The sequence below is a fragment of the Stomoxys calcitrans genome, chromosome 5, assembly GCF_963082655.1.
Source record: "Stomoxys calcitrans chromosome 5, idStoCalc2.1, whole genome shotgun sequence".
NCBI lineage: Eukaryota > Metazoa > Arthropoda > Insecta > Diptera > Muscidae > Stomoxys > Stomoxys calcitrans.
In genome coordinates, this window is record NC_081556.1 from 76,554,515 (window position 1) to 76,570,379 (window position 15,865).

Genomic DNA, 15,865 nt, shown 5'->3' on the forward strand with positions numbered 1-15,865 from the left:
TGTGAATATAGATTAATGAAAATTGTCTAGGAACATGGCACAAGCAGAATTCTGCTCTCAATGGCATGCAGTTTGCGTCGTTTGCCTTTTCTAAATATGCTTTATTTCCTTTCCCGTGAGGGAAACTATGGCTTAATGCACGTATATAGGGTTTCGGCAGTCTTAGCTTCCAATATGTGTATCCTTCTTTCTTTTATTCCTTTTCTTTTTGCTGTAAACTTGATTTTTTTTTATTTTTTTCGGCAGAGCTCCTTGCTTTTGTAAAGAAATAAAATGACCACCTATAGGTGTCGGTGCTTGACATTTGTTGTCAAATTTTGTTATTTCAATCCTCTTTGGTATAGTCCACATCGTGAGTTTCCAGCACCCAAAGAAAGAGTAGTGCCACGCTTTTTCTCAACGAAAATTAACATGCGGTGGAAAAGAACAGCTAGAGTGAAAGGTGTTAATGTTTTACTTACATCGCAAACACGTTTTTGCGTTATATTCGATAAAGGTACAATCTATCATTATATGGCTCTTAAAGTCTCCACACCTAATGTGGTTGAAAAATTCCCCTAAGCAAGGACGAAACGCGTCCCACATTGGTTGATGTGTTGTGATCTGTGGTTTTTCTTCCATTGCAAAAATCGCCGATCATAAAGCTCGTTTCGAAAGAGAAAAAACATCTTCAAAAACGTTGATTGATATTATCAGGTTCGTGATTGAAGCAGTTTCCATTAAAAAATCAATAAGCCATCATTTAATTTCGTGATTGATGCAGGCGAAACGTAGACAAAGAGCCTGTATACTTGCAAGGGGTAATCGATACATTCATCTTCTGTCTCAAAGCATTGAAGTTGTACTGGTAACCAGCTTTCAATAAAGCGAAAGCCTAAAGGCCACCACAGGTCGGGAACATCTGTAAATCTGGAAATTACAGCCGAGGCCTCTAGGTTACGGAAGACCTAATACTCCACACCTATCGCGAAAACGTTTGGACAATGCCTAGTGGGGAAAAACTAGAATTACTCGTGAACAAACATTTACCTGGAAACTATAACGACAACTAGACGCCGGAAGAGATCAGTGTATGAGCCAATAATTCTTTGGGTGGTAATGTATCACCAGTCGAATTGCAAGCTATGGCCAATAGATTGGCTACTTTGCTTAGGCAGATATGGTTTGCATCGGCGTATCATATTCTACATCTATGGAATGCAGAGACTTACGTACTTTAATTGGCTTTGACAGAACATTTGTTCCACTAGCCGAAGGTAGAATACCATTCCAAGCAGTGCCGAGATGGATAAAGTTACTGACTGTCTCAAAGTTGTGGTTCCAAACTTTCTCTATTTTCTTTATCTGCTCGGTTGTATAAGGTGTTCTGGGAGACCCAGACCCATTTTCACTGACTCTCTTTTGATTCCTTCAAAGGCTGCAGTTACTACTTCCGACCGACTGGCATAGTATGTCGTCGGCATAGGCATCCCGTATAATCTTCTCCAACAGGATATTAAAGAGATCACACGATAAGCTGTCTCCTTGTCTGAAACCTCGTTTGGTATTGAATGGTTCGGAGAGATTCTTTCGTATTCTTACATAGGAACGCGTATCAGGAAGTGTCATCCTGCAGAGTCTTATTAATTTTGCAGAGATACCAAACTCAGACATGACTTGAAATACGTTTCAATGTAAAGGAGTATTGAAGGTGGCTTTGTAGTCAACAAAGATATGGTAAATGGGATGCAGAAACAAATAGGTTTTTTTCACAACAGAAGCAGGAAAACCGTACCACGCGAAGCAAAAATATGTTCATCCTATTAGTCTGTCATTCCTTTTACATAGACTCTAGAAAAGTTTGCGGTCACATATGTTAACCCTGGATAGTCATCCTTTGTCAAAACAATGGCGCGCGATTATTTTCGATCATCTATGTCAATTAAAAGAAGATGTGAAATGATAAATTTAAGTTATCATAAAAAAACTGATGTATGAATTTTTATTTAATAATAATTAGGAATGAACTCATTTTTGCTCACGATGCAATTTACAGCGCTCAAAAATAGGTCATAGCCAAAACGACGAAGCATGACGTTAGTATACAATAAATAATGATGCCTTTACAGGGCTAAGGCGAAGATTCCAAAATATCGGCTGTCTCGACAACATCACTCCTATAGCAGAGGCAAGTCCACAGAATTAGCCCTTCATGACCTAGACGACTATATAGAAAACTCACTCACTGCTTGACATTGTGGTTGCATTTATGCTACCGTAAGAAAGTTGAATAATAACTTACTCAAAGATGTTTTTGGTAGGCTTGGGATCTGTGGATCTACAGAAATTTGTCAATAGAGGGACACCGATAGGAGGTGAACGTTCTCCTATGCTTTGAAATATAGACATTAACAATAGATCGGGGTTTCAAAAAAGGAACTCGACTTCGTTCAAATGGCTACCGCGGGCACGTTTGCATTTGTGAATATCTTTTGACCTAATTGTCGATGACTCGGCCACACATTTTAGCCGAAACGATCCCCATTTTCCGTTCAAGGTTGGCTTTGAGCTCTTGCAACATCGTCGGCTTGTTGGCAATGACCAATGACTTGACGAACAAGGCGGCACCTATTGAAATCACATGTCCTCCAGGTCTGTATCTTCCAAATCATGCCAAAAATAATCAGTGAGCTAGTGCAGTAGAGTTGTCCATTCACGGTATGGTGACGATTGCCATCGTCGACGAAGTAGTATGGCCCAATGACGTCGCCGGCATGCAAACCGCTGCAAACAATTATTTTTTGTAGATGAAGTGTTGATTCATGAAGCACCTATGGGGTTTCATCCGACCAATAAAGCATATTTTGCTTGTTGACGAACCCAATACGGCAAACATAAGATTCGTCACTGAAGATGGCTTTGCCTTGATTTCGCTCTAAAAGTAGCAGTCATCGACTCCGAAATTCGGTAGTAAATTTTTATGATTCACAAACTTGATCGTTCGTGTACTTAACAATGATGAATATGTTGAGTTTACTGAATAAATTAAAAGTGACAGTTCGAGGATTAGTGTAAGAGTGCGTTCACAAATGAAATTCAAAGTTGTCAAGTCCCTTTTGGAAAACCCTCTATAATATTCTCTAAAAAAAATAGTAGCCAAAGTGGAATTCTGTTGAAATTTTGCACAAATACTTCTTATTAGTGTAGGTCGGTTGGGATTGTAAATGGGCTATATCGGTCCATGTTTTGATATTTTATGCCTTTTTTACAGGTATATGAAGTTTTTGACTGTCGAAAACTTAAAAAACGGACATACAGACCATCTCTGCTTCGGATGGAGCTGGCTTGGGAAACATTCCTTTAATTGGCACCTACACCACACTGTCAACAGTTCCAATTAGATTGTGCAAACAAACCCTAATTTTAGGGCACTTCTTTAATTGGTTTGGCTCGAATTCAATTTTTATTTCAAATTAAACATGCTAGACGCCAGTAAAAACCATTTTGTGCGATCTCTCGACTCTTTAAAATCCCTGAGAATTGTGTATGTATCGTACTATGTTATAGTAACTATAGTCTCTCTAGGCTATGAAGGACAACTACTTTTGTTATACATCATTTAGTCACCTTTTGCTTAGCGTCTTAAATCCTGTAGGGGGGGGGGGGGGGGGGGCGGTTGGCTGCGTAGTCAAATCCAACCGCGTCCATTAGTAGCAAATGTTGGCATTGTTGGTTGTATTATTGTAAAGTGTTTACAATAACTGCCGCCGCAATCATATTGTCATTCGCTGTTGGTCCTTGGCTGGTCACTAACACACAATTGAACACAAGCATTGTATGACGGTGGAGAGAGCACATGTTAGCTTTTATTTCTATGCATTCTTCATTATTTAGCGCTGTAAGGACTCACAGTAATTTAGAAACATGTGTTTGTTCGTTTGTGTATTCGCTGTCTCATGACATGTTCATGTCCATGTCCACGTCCACGTCCACGTCCAGGTCGCAATGATTATTATGGTGGTGCTGTAGGCAACTCTTATTTTTGTTGTTGTTGTTGTTGTCGCTATTGCTGCCACTACCACTGGTTTGTGTTGTGGTTAGTGGTTGTGGTGTACAAGTCCAAGTCAGAGTGCGAGCTAGTTCTGGTCTGGTGTTTTATTTTGTTAGTAATTGTCATAGGATATAACTTCCATTTAATATTTTCCGCTAAATTATAGAGTGTGTGACCCAAGGACTATGTACATGTTCTCCTTTTTGTTCACTTACAAGTATGTATGTCCTGTGAATTGAGCATATTCATGCTGGACAAAGCGGGGGGTGAAAAATAACAAGAAAAAAAATAATAAAAACAGGTAATGTTTACTCCTTCTGTGTGCTGGACAGCCAGCCTTCCTTCCGTAGTTGTTTCCGTTTAATTTTTTCGTACACCATTCGTCAACGATTTCTCTGTCGATGCCGACAAGGATGGTTATGAATGTGGTGCACTTTGTTTAAGGCGCTTTAAACTTTGCGTGTCAAACATTTCGTTCGTCCTTCCTTCCGTTCACTTGTCTGTTTTTCCCGGGGCCTTTCCATATTTTTTGAATTTTTTTTGTGGAGTTTATATACTTGGTTGCTCTGTTAATTCAGAGTTTTATGTTCTGCTCGTTCATCCATCTGAATGTCAATGTGGTTAGATGTGTGTTTCCGTGCTATCATTTTGTGTCTTTGCACGAAGCTTTGCTAGCCGTGGACTAGTACTAGTTGTGGTCTTTATGGTATGCAAGGCTCTTGCTGGAATATAAGTGTCGATAGGTTTCAACTGTGCGGAAGAACAGCTAAAATGAGCTGGACTGTGTTTGTTTGTATGTGCCTTACTGAAGCACTACCTGCTCTCATGACTACATGTGTGGTTAGCCATTCAACCAAATGGCTAACCGCTTGTCAATCTTCTCATATCATCATTATCCTTGCAAACGCTTCTCTTTCTCGCTTTCAGTCAACTACAATACATTATAGAAAAAAGTTTTAATCCGAATGCTTGTGTTTCGGGATTTTCTCCATAGAGGATCTAGCAAGACCCTTGAGACATTTTGACTTGTTCTTCTGAAGTTATGTATAATAGCACAATAATGAGCGAGGCAATTCTTGTTGGCCCACAAATGTGTATGGGATGGGTGTTAAAATTATTCTCCAGGGTTATGTTTTTAAGCCAAAAATTAAATGTACTTGTCATTTCGTTTCCCCCCATGAATATGAAGTGGGGACTTCAAAGCTATCGTGCTCCTTTTCGCCCTAAATGTCCTATGGTCATTTGCATGGGGGTTATCAAAATGGACTTTTCATAATCTTGAGCAGAGTCATTAATTTTCTGATGGCCCGTTGAGCAATAGACGCAAATGGCAATTATCCGTTTCACGATCCTATGTGGGACATTCTTTTGTTGTTGTCCAAACGTTGTCAAGAAAACTCCTTTTTACGACCTATTTTTTTAATTGTCACTGTTTTTTTGGTATTATACGGCAGAACACACAAAGGTTAAAGGAAACGCAACTGCAGTTGCCAACCGCTTAGCTTGGAGACCTCCATTGTGTTCGTTTGGAATGAAATGAAATAGAGAGAGAGACACAAGCAGGTAGAGAAATATAAGATAACGAAAAACTGACATAGAGACCGAAAAAAGTATCACCGACTAGGCCGTAGTAGGCATCCACTATCCCAAACAGCCAACACAAGGGGGCGTTCATTATCGGTGTCGCACTCACAGAATTGTTTGAGCTTCTCCAGTTTCTGTCGCCTAGGTTTGAAATTTCATCTCTTAGCCACAATTCCTTATAGCGCGATCCTTTGTGGAGGCATTCTTTCGGACTGTTGAAAAAAGTAAATCGTTCGTAGCATATATTGCCCTTGTCTTCAGTTGGGGCATAGGCACATATAAACTAAAAAAATAGACCGATTTTATATAAATGAGCTCGTAGTCCTATGTGTCCCGTTATGATACCAATAGCTATACTCATCTCCTTACTTCCTTCCAGTAATAGCCTCGTCTTATAACGATCTGGATCCACCCCATTGGATTTTCGCTGTTCCACAATGTTGTGCGCATTTTTTTTTAGAGATAGACTGCTCATCAAATTCATCCTCCAATATTTCCATTGATTCACGATCTGTGTGGCATGTGTGATACCACATATCAAATATGTCCAATTGGGGCAATTATTTGAGATGCGTCGGTAACTCTTGTACTGCATGCAGCTGTTCTTCACCCTAGATCCGACAGCTTTCCTTATTAACATATCCATTTGGTCAGCAATGTGGATTTCCATCGAGCTGAGGCAATGCTAATTTTGATAATGAATTTTAACGATTAGCAGTCGTTGCTCTTTAGTGAAAAATGGCAGAGTATACTGAACATTTTTCACTTTCTCAGATGACGTTTGAACGCAATTATCAAAAGCAGCCTTTACAATTATTTTTTCCGTACTGTTAGATCTATTTATTATATAACAATCAAAGTGTGTTTGTTTGTTCGGTCTGGGCCCGAAAGTGACTGAACCGATTTTCTTGAAATATTCAAAGATTTTGTAGGGTTGTCTGGAAGAATAATCGATTATATAATCTCTAAATATCGGAGGTAGGGGCGGACCCTCCTCTTTAACCCAAAAGTACCATCCAAATGAAAAGTGGACCTATCGGGTCAATTATGGGACTCAAGTGAAAGGCAATTGGCATAGAATAAGAATCAGAATTCCAAAAGAAAACTCTAAACGGAAGTAAACCGATAGGTACAGTATGTGACTTAAATAAAAGGTATTTAAGAATGAAAAGTGAATGCGCTACCAATGGGTCGATTATGGATTGCAACTCGACTACAGCTGTGTTACCAGGAGACAAAACCACGAATTAAAATATTAGTATTTTTACAACCACCACCGTAGGATAGGAAGTATATTCATTTAGTCATTCCGTTTGCAACACATCGAAATTTCAATTTCCGACCCTGCAAAGTATATATATTTCGGATCGTCGTAAAATTCTAAGACGATTTAACGATGTCCGTGTGTCTATCCGTCCGTCTGTTGTAATCACTCTACAGCCTTCAAAAATTGAGATATTGAGCTGAAATTTGGAATTTGGCACAGATACGTCTTTTTGATGCACATGGTTAAGTTCTTGAACGGACCAAATCGGACCATATTTGGATATAGCTGTTATATAGACCTATTTTCCGATAAAGGGTCTAATGCCCATTAATGCTTTCTTTTTCATTCGATTTCGCTGTAATTTGAAACAGTGAGTAGTTTTAGGCCTGAAGCCCATAAAAGCTTTATTTATTACCCGATTTCACTGAAATTTAAAACAGAGGGTTATCTTAAGCCTCCTGATATCCGACCTAAATATGGATCAAATCGGACTATATTTAGGCATAGCTGTCATAGAGACCGATCTCCTGATGAAGGGTCTAAAGCCCATAAAAGCTTTATTTTTTTAACCGATTTCGCTGAAATTTGAAACAGTAAGTAGTTTTACGCCTCCTAACATAGGAACCAAATTTGCTTCAGATCGGACTATATTTAGATATAGCTGACATATAGACCGATCTACCGATAAAGGGGCTAAAGCCCATAAAAGCTATATTTAGGTATAGCTGCCATATAGACCGATCTGCTGATAAAGGGTCTAAAGCCCATAAAAGCTTTATTTTTTAACCGATTTCGCTTAAATTTGAAACATTGAATAGTTTTACGCCTCCTAACATTGGACCCAAATGTGGCTCAGATCGGACTATATTTAGATATAGCTGTCATATAGACCGATGTGCCGATTAAGGGTCTGAAGCTCATAAAAGCTTTATTATTTAACCGATTTCGCTGAAATTTGAAACATTGAGTAGTTTTATGCCTCCTAACATTGGACCCAAATGTGGGTCAGATCGGACTATATTTAGATATAACTGTTATATACGGCCCTGTTCTACAATTCGATTTTGGTCGAATGTGATTCGATTTCTATTTTGTGTTGTTCTGCAAAACGATTCCACAAAAAAAAATGAGGTTTCATTCCGACTGCATACACCCTGGCGGATTGATATCTATTCCGCTTTTCTTTCCATTAAAAAGAACTTTTCTCCTTAGGAAAGCTTTATAAAATAAAAACTGCATATGTTTTTTTCCAATTTATGCTTCCAAAAGTAAAAAAAATTTTCTTTATTAACTGCAAATTATTAAATAAAAAATGTTGTTTTGTTTGCCATTGGTATGTTTGATTCAGCTCTAAATTTGGTCGTGTGAATGTATGATTTGGCAGAAAATATTTTTTGACAAGCGGAGCGCACATTTTTAGGTTTGTTAATGCAATTTTAATGCCAGAGTGAGTTTATTTATTTCTTTTACTTTACAGACTTGGATTGACTTAAAATGCAATATAAGGAAGAAGTTGGCTCACAATAAAATAGAAACGCGTACTACTGGAGGCGGCCAATTTAACCAGTATGTGCTTACACGCATAGAAGAAGAGATAGCAGTTATTTGTGGCCTACACAAAGTGGTCGATGGTATAAAACCTGCTAATAATTTTGGGGCTCAAAAATTGATGTCGGGTGCGAATAAAGAAAACTTGGAAATAAATACTATTAGTCAACAAGAAATACCATCAGAAATGGAAGAAATTGATGAAGTTTTTGAAGCATCAACTCCCTCAACTTCAAAGCGTAGGCGTGTTGTTCCCGACATTAATTCCATCGTCGAAGAAGAAAACCAACATCTAGATAGAATCGGAAATGTGTTAAGTGAATTGGTGAAACTCAAGGAAACGGTGTCAAATGATTTAAAAAAAGTTTGTGAAACTTTGACTTCAATAGAATCTATTAAAAGAGAAGAGCTCCACGAAATGAAACGCCACAACATTCAATTAGAGCGAAGTCTAGTCACCAAAAATGAGATCAAAATAAAATTTCTGGAGGTAGAAAAGCTAAAGCTTGGTCTTGGTGAAGACTAAAATCTTGGCAGTTAAATCTTGCTTTGGACCGAGTGCGTACCTGAACTAAATGCGATCTCAAAGTTACATTTTTTTTCTGTTGTTTTTATTATTTTTAAGTATTTTGTAAGCTTAGGCCAGAGTGGAAAAAATGGACAAGCAATTGAAAGTTCCTTATTTTTTGTTTAATAAAAGTTTTAAAAATATTGGCATTTATTTTAGTGAAAGTTATGAGAGTGATAATGCAATGTTATCTCTAATTGTTCGGCTTTCGGCGCTATTTGGCAAGTCATCGTTCTCCTCAGAATATATATCATCTTCTTGGTCTGGGGGTTCGTTATCAACAAGAATATCTTCATATCGTAAATTGTAGTGCTTGCAAATGTTGTGCAATGCGCAACAAACGTTGACAAGTTTAACTACCTTCTGCGGAACATATTGAATCGCACTGTTTTGTAAGCATCTAAATCTGCTCTTGAGATTGCCGATAGTTCTTTCAACTATATTCCTAGCTGAGGTATGCGCAATATTAAAACGGTGCTGGTGAGTTCCAGGTTGAGGATCTTTGAATGGAGTCATGAGAAATGATTCAAGTGGGTAACCACTATCCCCTAGAAGCCAACTGTTTCGCATTCCATTCCTTCTTTGGGATGTGAAGAAAATTTTGGCTTCACTTAAATTCCAAATAAATGAATCATGAGAAGATCCTGGCCTACCAGCCTCTATAGCACGAATTCTCATTTGGTAGTCACAAATCTTAAATGAAAAATAGGTTTTTTGATATCAACTCAAATTGTGTAGTACTCACAATCATTGCATTAATGCTAAAATATCCCTTCCTGTTGTAGTAGAGAGATGCATCCAAGGGTGGTTTAATTATCCTAATGTGTGTGCCATCAACGCAACCTATCACCCCAGGCAATCCGAACTTTTCGTAAAAGTGCATCTTTGACGATTGCATTTCATTTTCGGACATTTCGAGATTTATCCATTTTGGACATAATTTGTCTTCAAGCACTTTTATAACTTGCCACAATAGTTTGCACATTGTTGTACGTGCAATACCGATGTTCAAGTCGTTTGCAATGACTCCCTGAAAACTGCCCACTGCAAGATGTCTTAGGGTAGCCGCCAATTGAAGCTTAACTGGAATGCTTCCTTTTTTTATATATGGACCAACTTCTCTCAAAACATCTGAAAATGCTTCCCTGTTTAGTCTATACAGAGCAATGAAGCTATGGGATGATATGTATTATTTAGATGACACATGTTAAAGTGGACAAGAACTCACCAACTATCTGGGATATCGGTAGGATCAAAAGCATCCCTTAACTTACGACGTTTAACACGTTCCAAATAAAATGCTTCTTTTCTAGAAGCTAACAAAGCCAAAAACATGCCTGCAGGCATATTTTACAAAAATTATTTGATAAACTAACAAATTTGTATGCCGGCTTAAAACAAATAAACGTATGTTTGCTTCTTGTTTTGTTTACAAATTTCACTAAACACAGCAAAATCAGCTGTTTTTTGATTTTGCATCGAAAGTGGACTTCCCCTCGAATCACAGAACATGGGAAAACAAAATGTGCGGATTTCAAAAACGATGCGGAAATGAAAATGGTCGAAAGTAAGAACATGGGCGATAGACCGATGTGCCGATTAAGGGTCTGAAGCTCATAAAAGCTTTATTTATCACCCGATTTTGTTGAAATTTTAAATGCCCACTCAATAGCCGTGTCGAATTTGGGTGCAGAAGTTATCCAATTTTCATATATACCCGAGGTGGTGGGTATCCAAAGTTGCCGGCCCGGCCAAAATTAAAGGTTTTTTTTACTTGTCAAAGTTCAGCTACTGAGAAATTTGCCAAACATTTTGTAATTCAATACAAAAATGAAAATTTTTGTAACAAATTTGGCCATAATCGATCCACAAGTATGATGGGGTGCGTGCCACTCCCCTAAAAGTCACTTCTAAATATCCCCTTTCCAAAAAGTCCGCAAACAGAAATATAGCTCCCATCGGAGTAATATCGGACTCGATTGATAGTTGTTTGAGCGTAGATAGTTGTTCGGGTGTTTCTTGCTTCTTTTTATAGCCGAGGCTGAACGTCGCAAAGTGGCACGATCGTGGCCAGAAAGGCAATGGATAACCACCCTTGTTCTTGCCAGGATTCGAACTCAAGTGTGCTGCTTAATGATAACCTCTGCGCCTCGGTGGCCTCCATATTTATTTTTTTCTATATTCTGGATTTTAAAAATATTTCTTTAGTAAACAGTTTTTTTTATGAGACCTGGCACAAAATTATCGTGGCCCCATTGAAACTCCCTTTATGTTTATAATCTACGTTAAATATTTTTCTTGTACTTGTTTAGGTAATAAATGTTTCTGAACCCCCTCTAAATGCAGAGAGACCGAAAAAAGCTATAAAAAATCAGTGAAATTGCCTCCAATTAAATAATTTTACCATTAATTTAATGTGGTTGGACGTCCTTTTTTACTAACTTCTGCTCATTGACATTTTTATTTTATTTCACTGCTAACAAAATAATGACATACTAATTTGGGGTCCGTTTGTTTTTGTTTTCGCATATTGAAAATGTCATCACTTTGATTTTTTTTTTTGCTAAATAAATTGTTTGGTGGTTGCCTCATTTGTTTCTTTGGTATATTTTCCATGTTGCTCAGGACAAAAATGGACGTTTTGTATTCGAATGGAAAGCCTTTGAACAAAAGAGAAGATTTTGATTTGTAATAAAAATAGTCTGGGAAAATGGCAAGCCAGTCCGTATAGTTGCCCATTGTAGAACCCGAATCTGGCAAGCAGCGAAATCAAAAATGAAAACTACAATGTTTTGTTTAGTAATCTTTGTAAATATCAATTTGGCCACGAGGCGAGACTGCTCTCACCTCAATGAGTGCTGTTCGAGTCCAACCTGCCCATTTATAACTAAAATTTTAACGTACATACCAATCAGGAGGCCACTGTAGCGCAGAGGTTTGCATGTCCGCCTATGACGCTGAACGACTGGGTTTGCATCCTGGCGAGATCATCAGAAAAATTTTTCTGCGGCGGTTTTCCCCTCCTAATGCTGGCAACATTAGTGAGGTACTGTGCCATGTAAAACTTCTCTCCATGTGAGAAGTTGCCCCTGTTCCTTACTGGAATGTTCATGGGCAAATTTTGCATTTTTACAAATCTTAACTTCTGCAGTATTGAGGTTAGGTGGCGAGAGAACTTAAGGTCTATGCATTTGTTTTTTCTACGATCACTACGAATTCGATTTGCAACCAATCTCTATGACAATCTGCACATCATATCATAAAATTTTTTAATATTTCCCAGACTAGATTATATTGAAAAATTCGCCCACATAGAAAATGTCAATATGTTTGAGGCTATCAATAATAAAATATTGTTTATTCACATCAATGCCGTCTGTCCTTCAGCAGTCAGCGAACATTTTTTCGACAGAAAATACATACATAACTTGCGTTATTATCAAAATTGAGTACGCTTGAATGTGAAATGTGTGCCAAAGTTCTATTGACAATCGTCTCAATCTTCGATAGAATTCTATAAATATTGAATCATAGCACATTTATAATTTCTATTTTTGTTAATTTTATTGTTAAAAATGTTTTCCTTTTGTGTGATTTACGATAACAGAAACAGATGGGAAAATTTGGTGTTTAAGTTGCAAGTTTTTCTAATATCAAAATGCACGAAAACATGTTTAAAAAAATAATGTTCAATATTTTAGAAAAAGACCCAACATTTCATTCGAAAAGCATGTTTCTATCATTGCACTGCTCACTTTTTTGTGAGTAGGTGGAAGCATGTAATCTTTTGGTGGCATAGAAATCTGATGAGCTCTCTGGTAAAGGACGAAATTGCGGCCATTGCAGGCCGCCCCAATACATTTAACACACCACATAGCTGAAGCTCATTGAAAGACCGTTGGTCTAAGCTGGATGAATCCAACAACAAAATGAAATAATTTTGTGACCAGACAAAAGAAGCGTAAAACGAATGAAATCTGTTAACATTTTTCATATAAGAAATTTTGTATTCACGATTTTTTTGCTATAAAAAAAATGGTTTAATTTTTTTATTGAGTACTAGATCGCTTATATAGGCATTGTTATTAGAGACGAACTGAAACGTTGGTAGACGAGGGCAGAGACAACAGAGGATATGTTGAGGCTTTTGATGAAAACGCATTTTCCACAGTATATAGAGGCAGTAATGCCAACAATTTACCAGCCAAAAGCATAACAAATATTGTAAAAAGGGTAAAGAATCAGCTCTGAAGAAGTGCCGAAATGGTCCTGGAGATGACATACGTTTGGGCTAGACCTAAGGTTCTCAAATCTGCCTGTTCATCAGGAAGACGAAGGTGGGTCAATTTGACACATCACGTTTCGTTTTTCTAAGGTCAAATAATGATCTTGGACAGCAAAATAAAGTAGAAGTGTCACATTCGGGAGTGTAACGAAAAGGCTCATAGAGATTGAATACTATGTAGACGGGTCGTGGGCTTGAATGTAATCTGAATCCGAGAATATCCCACTAACTCTACAGGAGCGTGATTAGATCAATTGTTACTGTAAAATGCAAATTTGCCCATGAACATTCCATTAAGGAACAGGGGAAAACTTCTCGCATATCAATGAGTGCTGTCCGATTCAAGGTTTTTAAGCTCAATGATAAGGGACCTCCATTTAATAGCCGAGTCCGAACGGCGTGCCGCAGTGCGACACCTCTTTGTGGAGAAGTTTTTACATGGCTGCCATACCAAATAGTACAGTACCTCTCAAATGTATCCAGCATTGGGAGGTAATAACCACCGCTGAAAAATTTCATGATGTTCTCGCCAGGATTCGAACGCTGGCGTTCAGCGTCATAGGCGGACATGCTAACCTCTGCGCTACGGTGGAGAAAAAGTGTTACGTAAGGATAATACAACAAGTTTAAAGAATAATTATCTTGGCATAGGTGGGTCGATGAGGACCACAAAAATACTGATTTCGGGCAAAGATGATTTTGAATTCGGCATTTTTAGTACATTTGCTGTGGGGGCTACACATATATTGTTTACATGGGATTAGGTGACATATGGAGTAAAAAAACATAAGCCTGAATGGGGGATCTATCTGGGTTTGTGTTTTGAAAACTAGAGGGGTTTTTTTCAATTTTTTAATAGAATTTTTTTTTCGAAACACCTGGACCACCTAGGACGTTGGCATTTTTTTAAACATGATCACGATAAAACAATTTTTTTTCAAAATTGTGGTAGCTTTTGTGTTCAGGAACTGACACATCGGCTGTAACATTTGGTCATAAAGTCAGAGCTGAATTTTACACTGATTGCCAACACAGTGCAAATATCTTTTGGAAGTTGTATTAATTGCTCGAACGCTAGACAACGGCAATAGCTCTTGCTGCTGCTCCGTGTGGCCAGGTTCGCATTAATGACGAAAAATACCCATGAATAGAGCTACCTTAGAAAAATTCTAGTTCGAGTTAGGAAAGAGGTATTGTAATGATATTTGGATTGGTGTAAAGTAGACGACTGAAACTAGTTACAACAATTTATTTCGTCATGTTTTGGGGAAAAATTGGGTTGTCAAAAGTCGGCAATTTTTTATATCCCAAAAATCAAACGAAAAAATGTCTCAAAATTCTTAGGAGTGGGATTTCTGGAATCGGGTTTAAAGTCTTGTTGCATTTGATGGTTTTTATAAAAAAAATAATATTATGGCAATAATCCTACTTCTTTTGACAGTAGGTTTTATTTTATGCCAAAACCATTAAATCCAGGTTTCTTCGCTAAATGGTCGTAAAATATTAAAAAAAAAATGTTTTTTGGAGGGGCTTCGGAAATAAAAAATTTTTTACTTCAAAAATTATTTTAACAAATTGCTACGTCAATATAAATTCTCTAAATTGTGAATATACCGGGCATATAATAGCCCGGTCGTCGCTGTCCCCGATGGTACACCCAATATCAAGTAACTGTATCGCAATTTTAATGGATTTAGCCTTATCCGTAAAGAAAGAGCATTTTGAAAGTTTTGGTGTCTAAATGTACAAATTAAAAAAAAAACTATATGTAACTGTATCGCAATTTTGAGATCTTAAGCTTAATCCGTAAATAAAGTACTATTTTGTACTTTTTAGTACCTAAAAATGTACAAATTTCAAAACAATATTCTAATCATCCGTTACATACTGCCTAGATGTACCTGTATCCCTAATTTCACAGATGTAGCTCAGTCTGTAAATAAAGTTCTTCTTTGTACGTTTTAGTACCAAAATGTGCGAATATCAAGAAAATCTTCTAGTCGACCGGTACATACTGCCAAGATGTGCCTGTATTCCAAATTTCAAAACTGATGCTCAATCTACAAAGGAAGTACCAAATGGTACCAATTACAGCACTTATGTACTTTTTATTCCACTCCTGGTACGATTTCAACATTTCATATTTGGTACAACTTATCGTATATTTGTTAAAACATCGATCATTTTTAGCGATTTTTTTAATTTCATCCTTCTCCGTTCACCATAAAAGTAAATAAGCTATTTCGTACTAAAATGTATCATGTGTTTAAAATGACTTGTCAGCCAGCATATATTTCTTAGTAGAATCGACATGTTAAATTTCGGAGCTCTAGTTCAATCCGCAAAGAAAGAATGAAATGGAACATTACTATTTTTCATATAATTTTTTATTTGCCCCCTTTATTTCGCAACAACAATCATTTTAGCCAAATTTCGAAGTTCTATCTCTACCCGTTCGCCCTATGCAAAGTTCACCTATGTCGTACCTTTTTGGTACTTTTTTGTTTCTAAGTGTCCAAAAACTCTTTTGGCATCCCAATTTAGGTTGCCACAGTGTAACTAAATTCCAAAAATTCAAAGATT

The 15,865-nt window shown here is 37.4% G+C and overlaps 2 protein-coding genes across 4 annotated transcripts in view; one reads left to right on the forward strand and one right to left on the reverse strand.

Annotated features, from left to right (window-relative positions):
* The window catches only part of LOC106081062 (heterogeneous nuclear ribonucleoprotein K), a 155,132-nt gene that overhangs the window by 18,107 nt on the left and 121,160 nt on the right, over positions 1–15,865 (forward strand). The window lies entirely within an intron of this gene.
* Positions 9,098–10,344, reverse strand: LOC131997740 (putative nuclease HARBI1). The gene is made up of 3 exons (XM_059369203.1): positions 10,226–10,344; positions 9,743–10,169; positions 9,098–9,690 (listed from the first exon to the last, which is right to left on the reverse strand). The coding sequence occupies exons 1-3, from the start codon at positions 10,342–10,344 to the stop codon at positions 9,163–9,165; spliced, it is 1,074 nt and encodes a 357-aa protein (XP_059225186.1). The 3' UTR covers positions 9,098–9,162.

Excerpts from the sequence above, each read along its gene's own strand:
- LOC131997740 (XM_059369203.1), bottom strand. The coding sequence starts at position 10,344 with ATGCCTGCAGGCATGTTTTTGGCTTTGTTAGCTTCTAGAAAAGAAGCA. Across the intron at positions 10,170-10,225 it reads ACCGATATCCCAGATAGTTG|CTTCATTGCTCTGTATAGAC; the intron begins GTGAGTTCTTGT and ends ATCATCCCATAG. Across the intron at positions 9,691-9,742 it reads TTAGCATTAATGCAATGATT|ATTTGTGACTACCAAATGAG; the intron begins GTGAGTACTACA and ends TTTTCATTTAAG.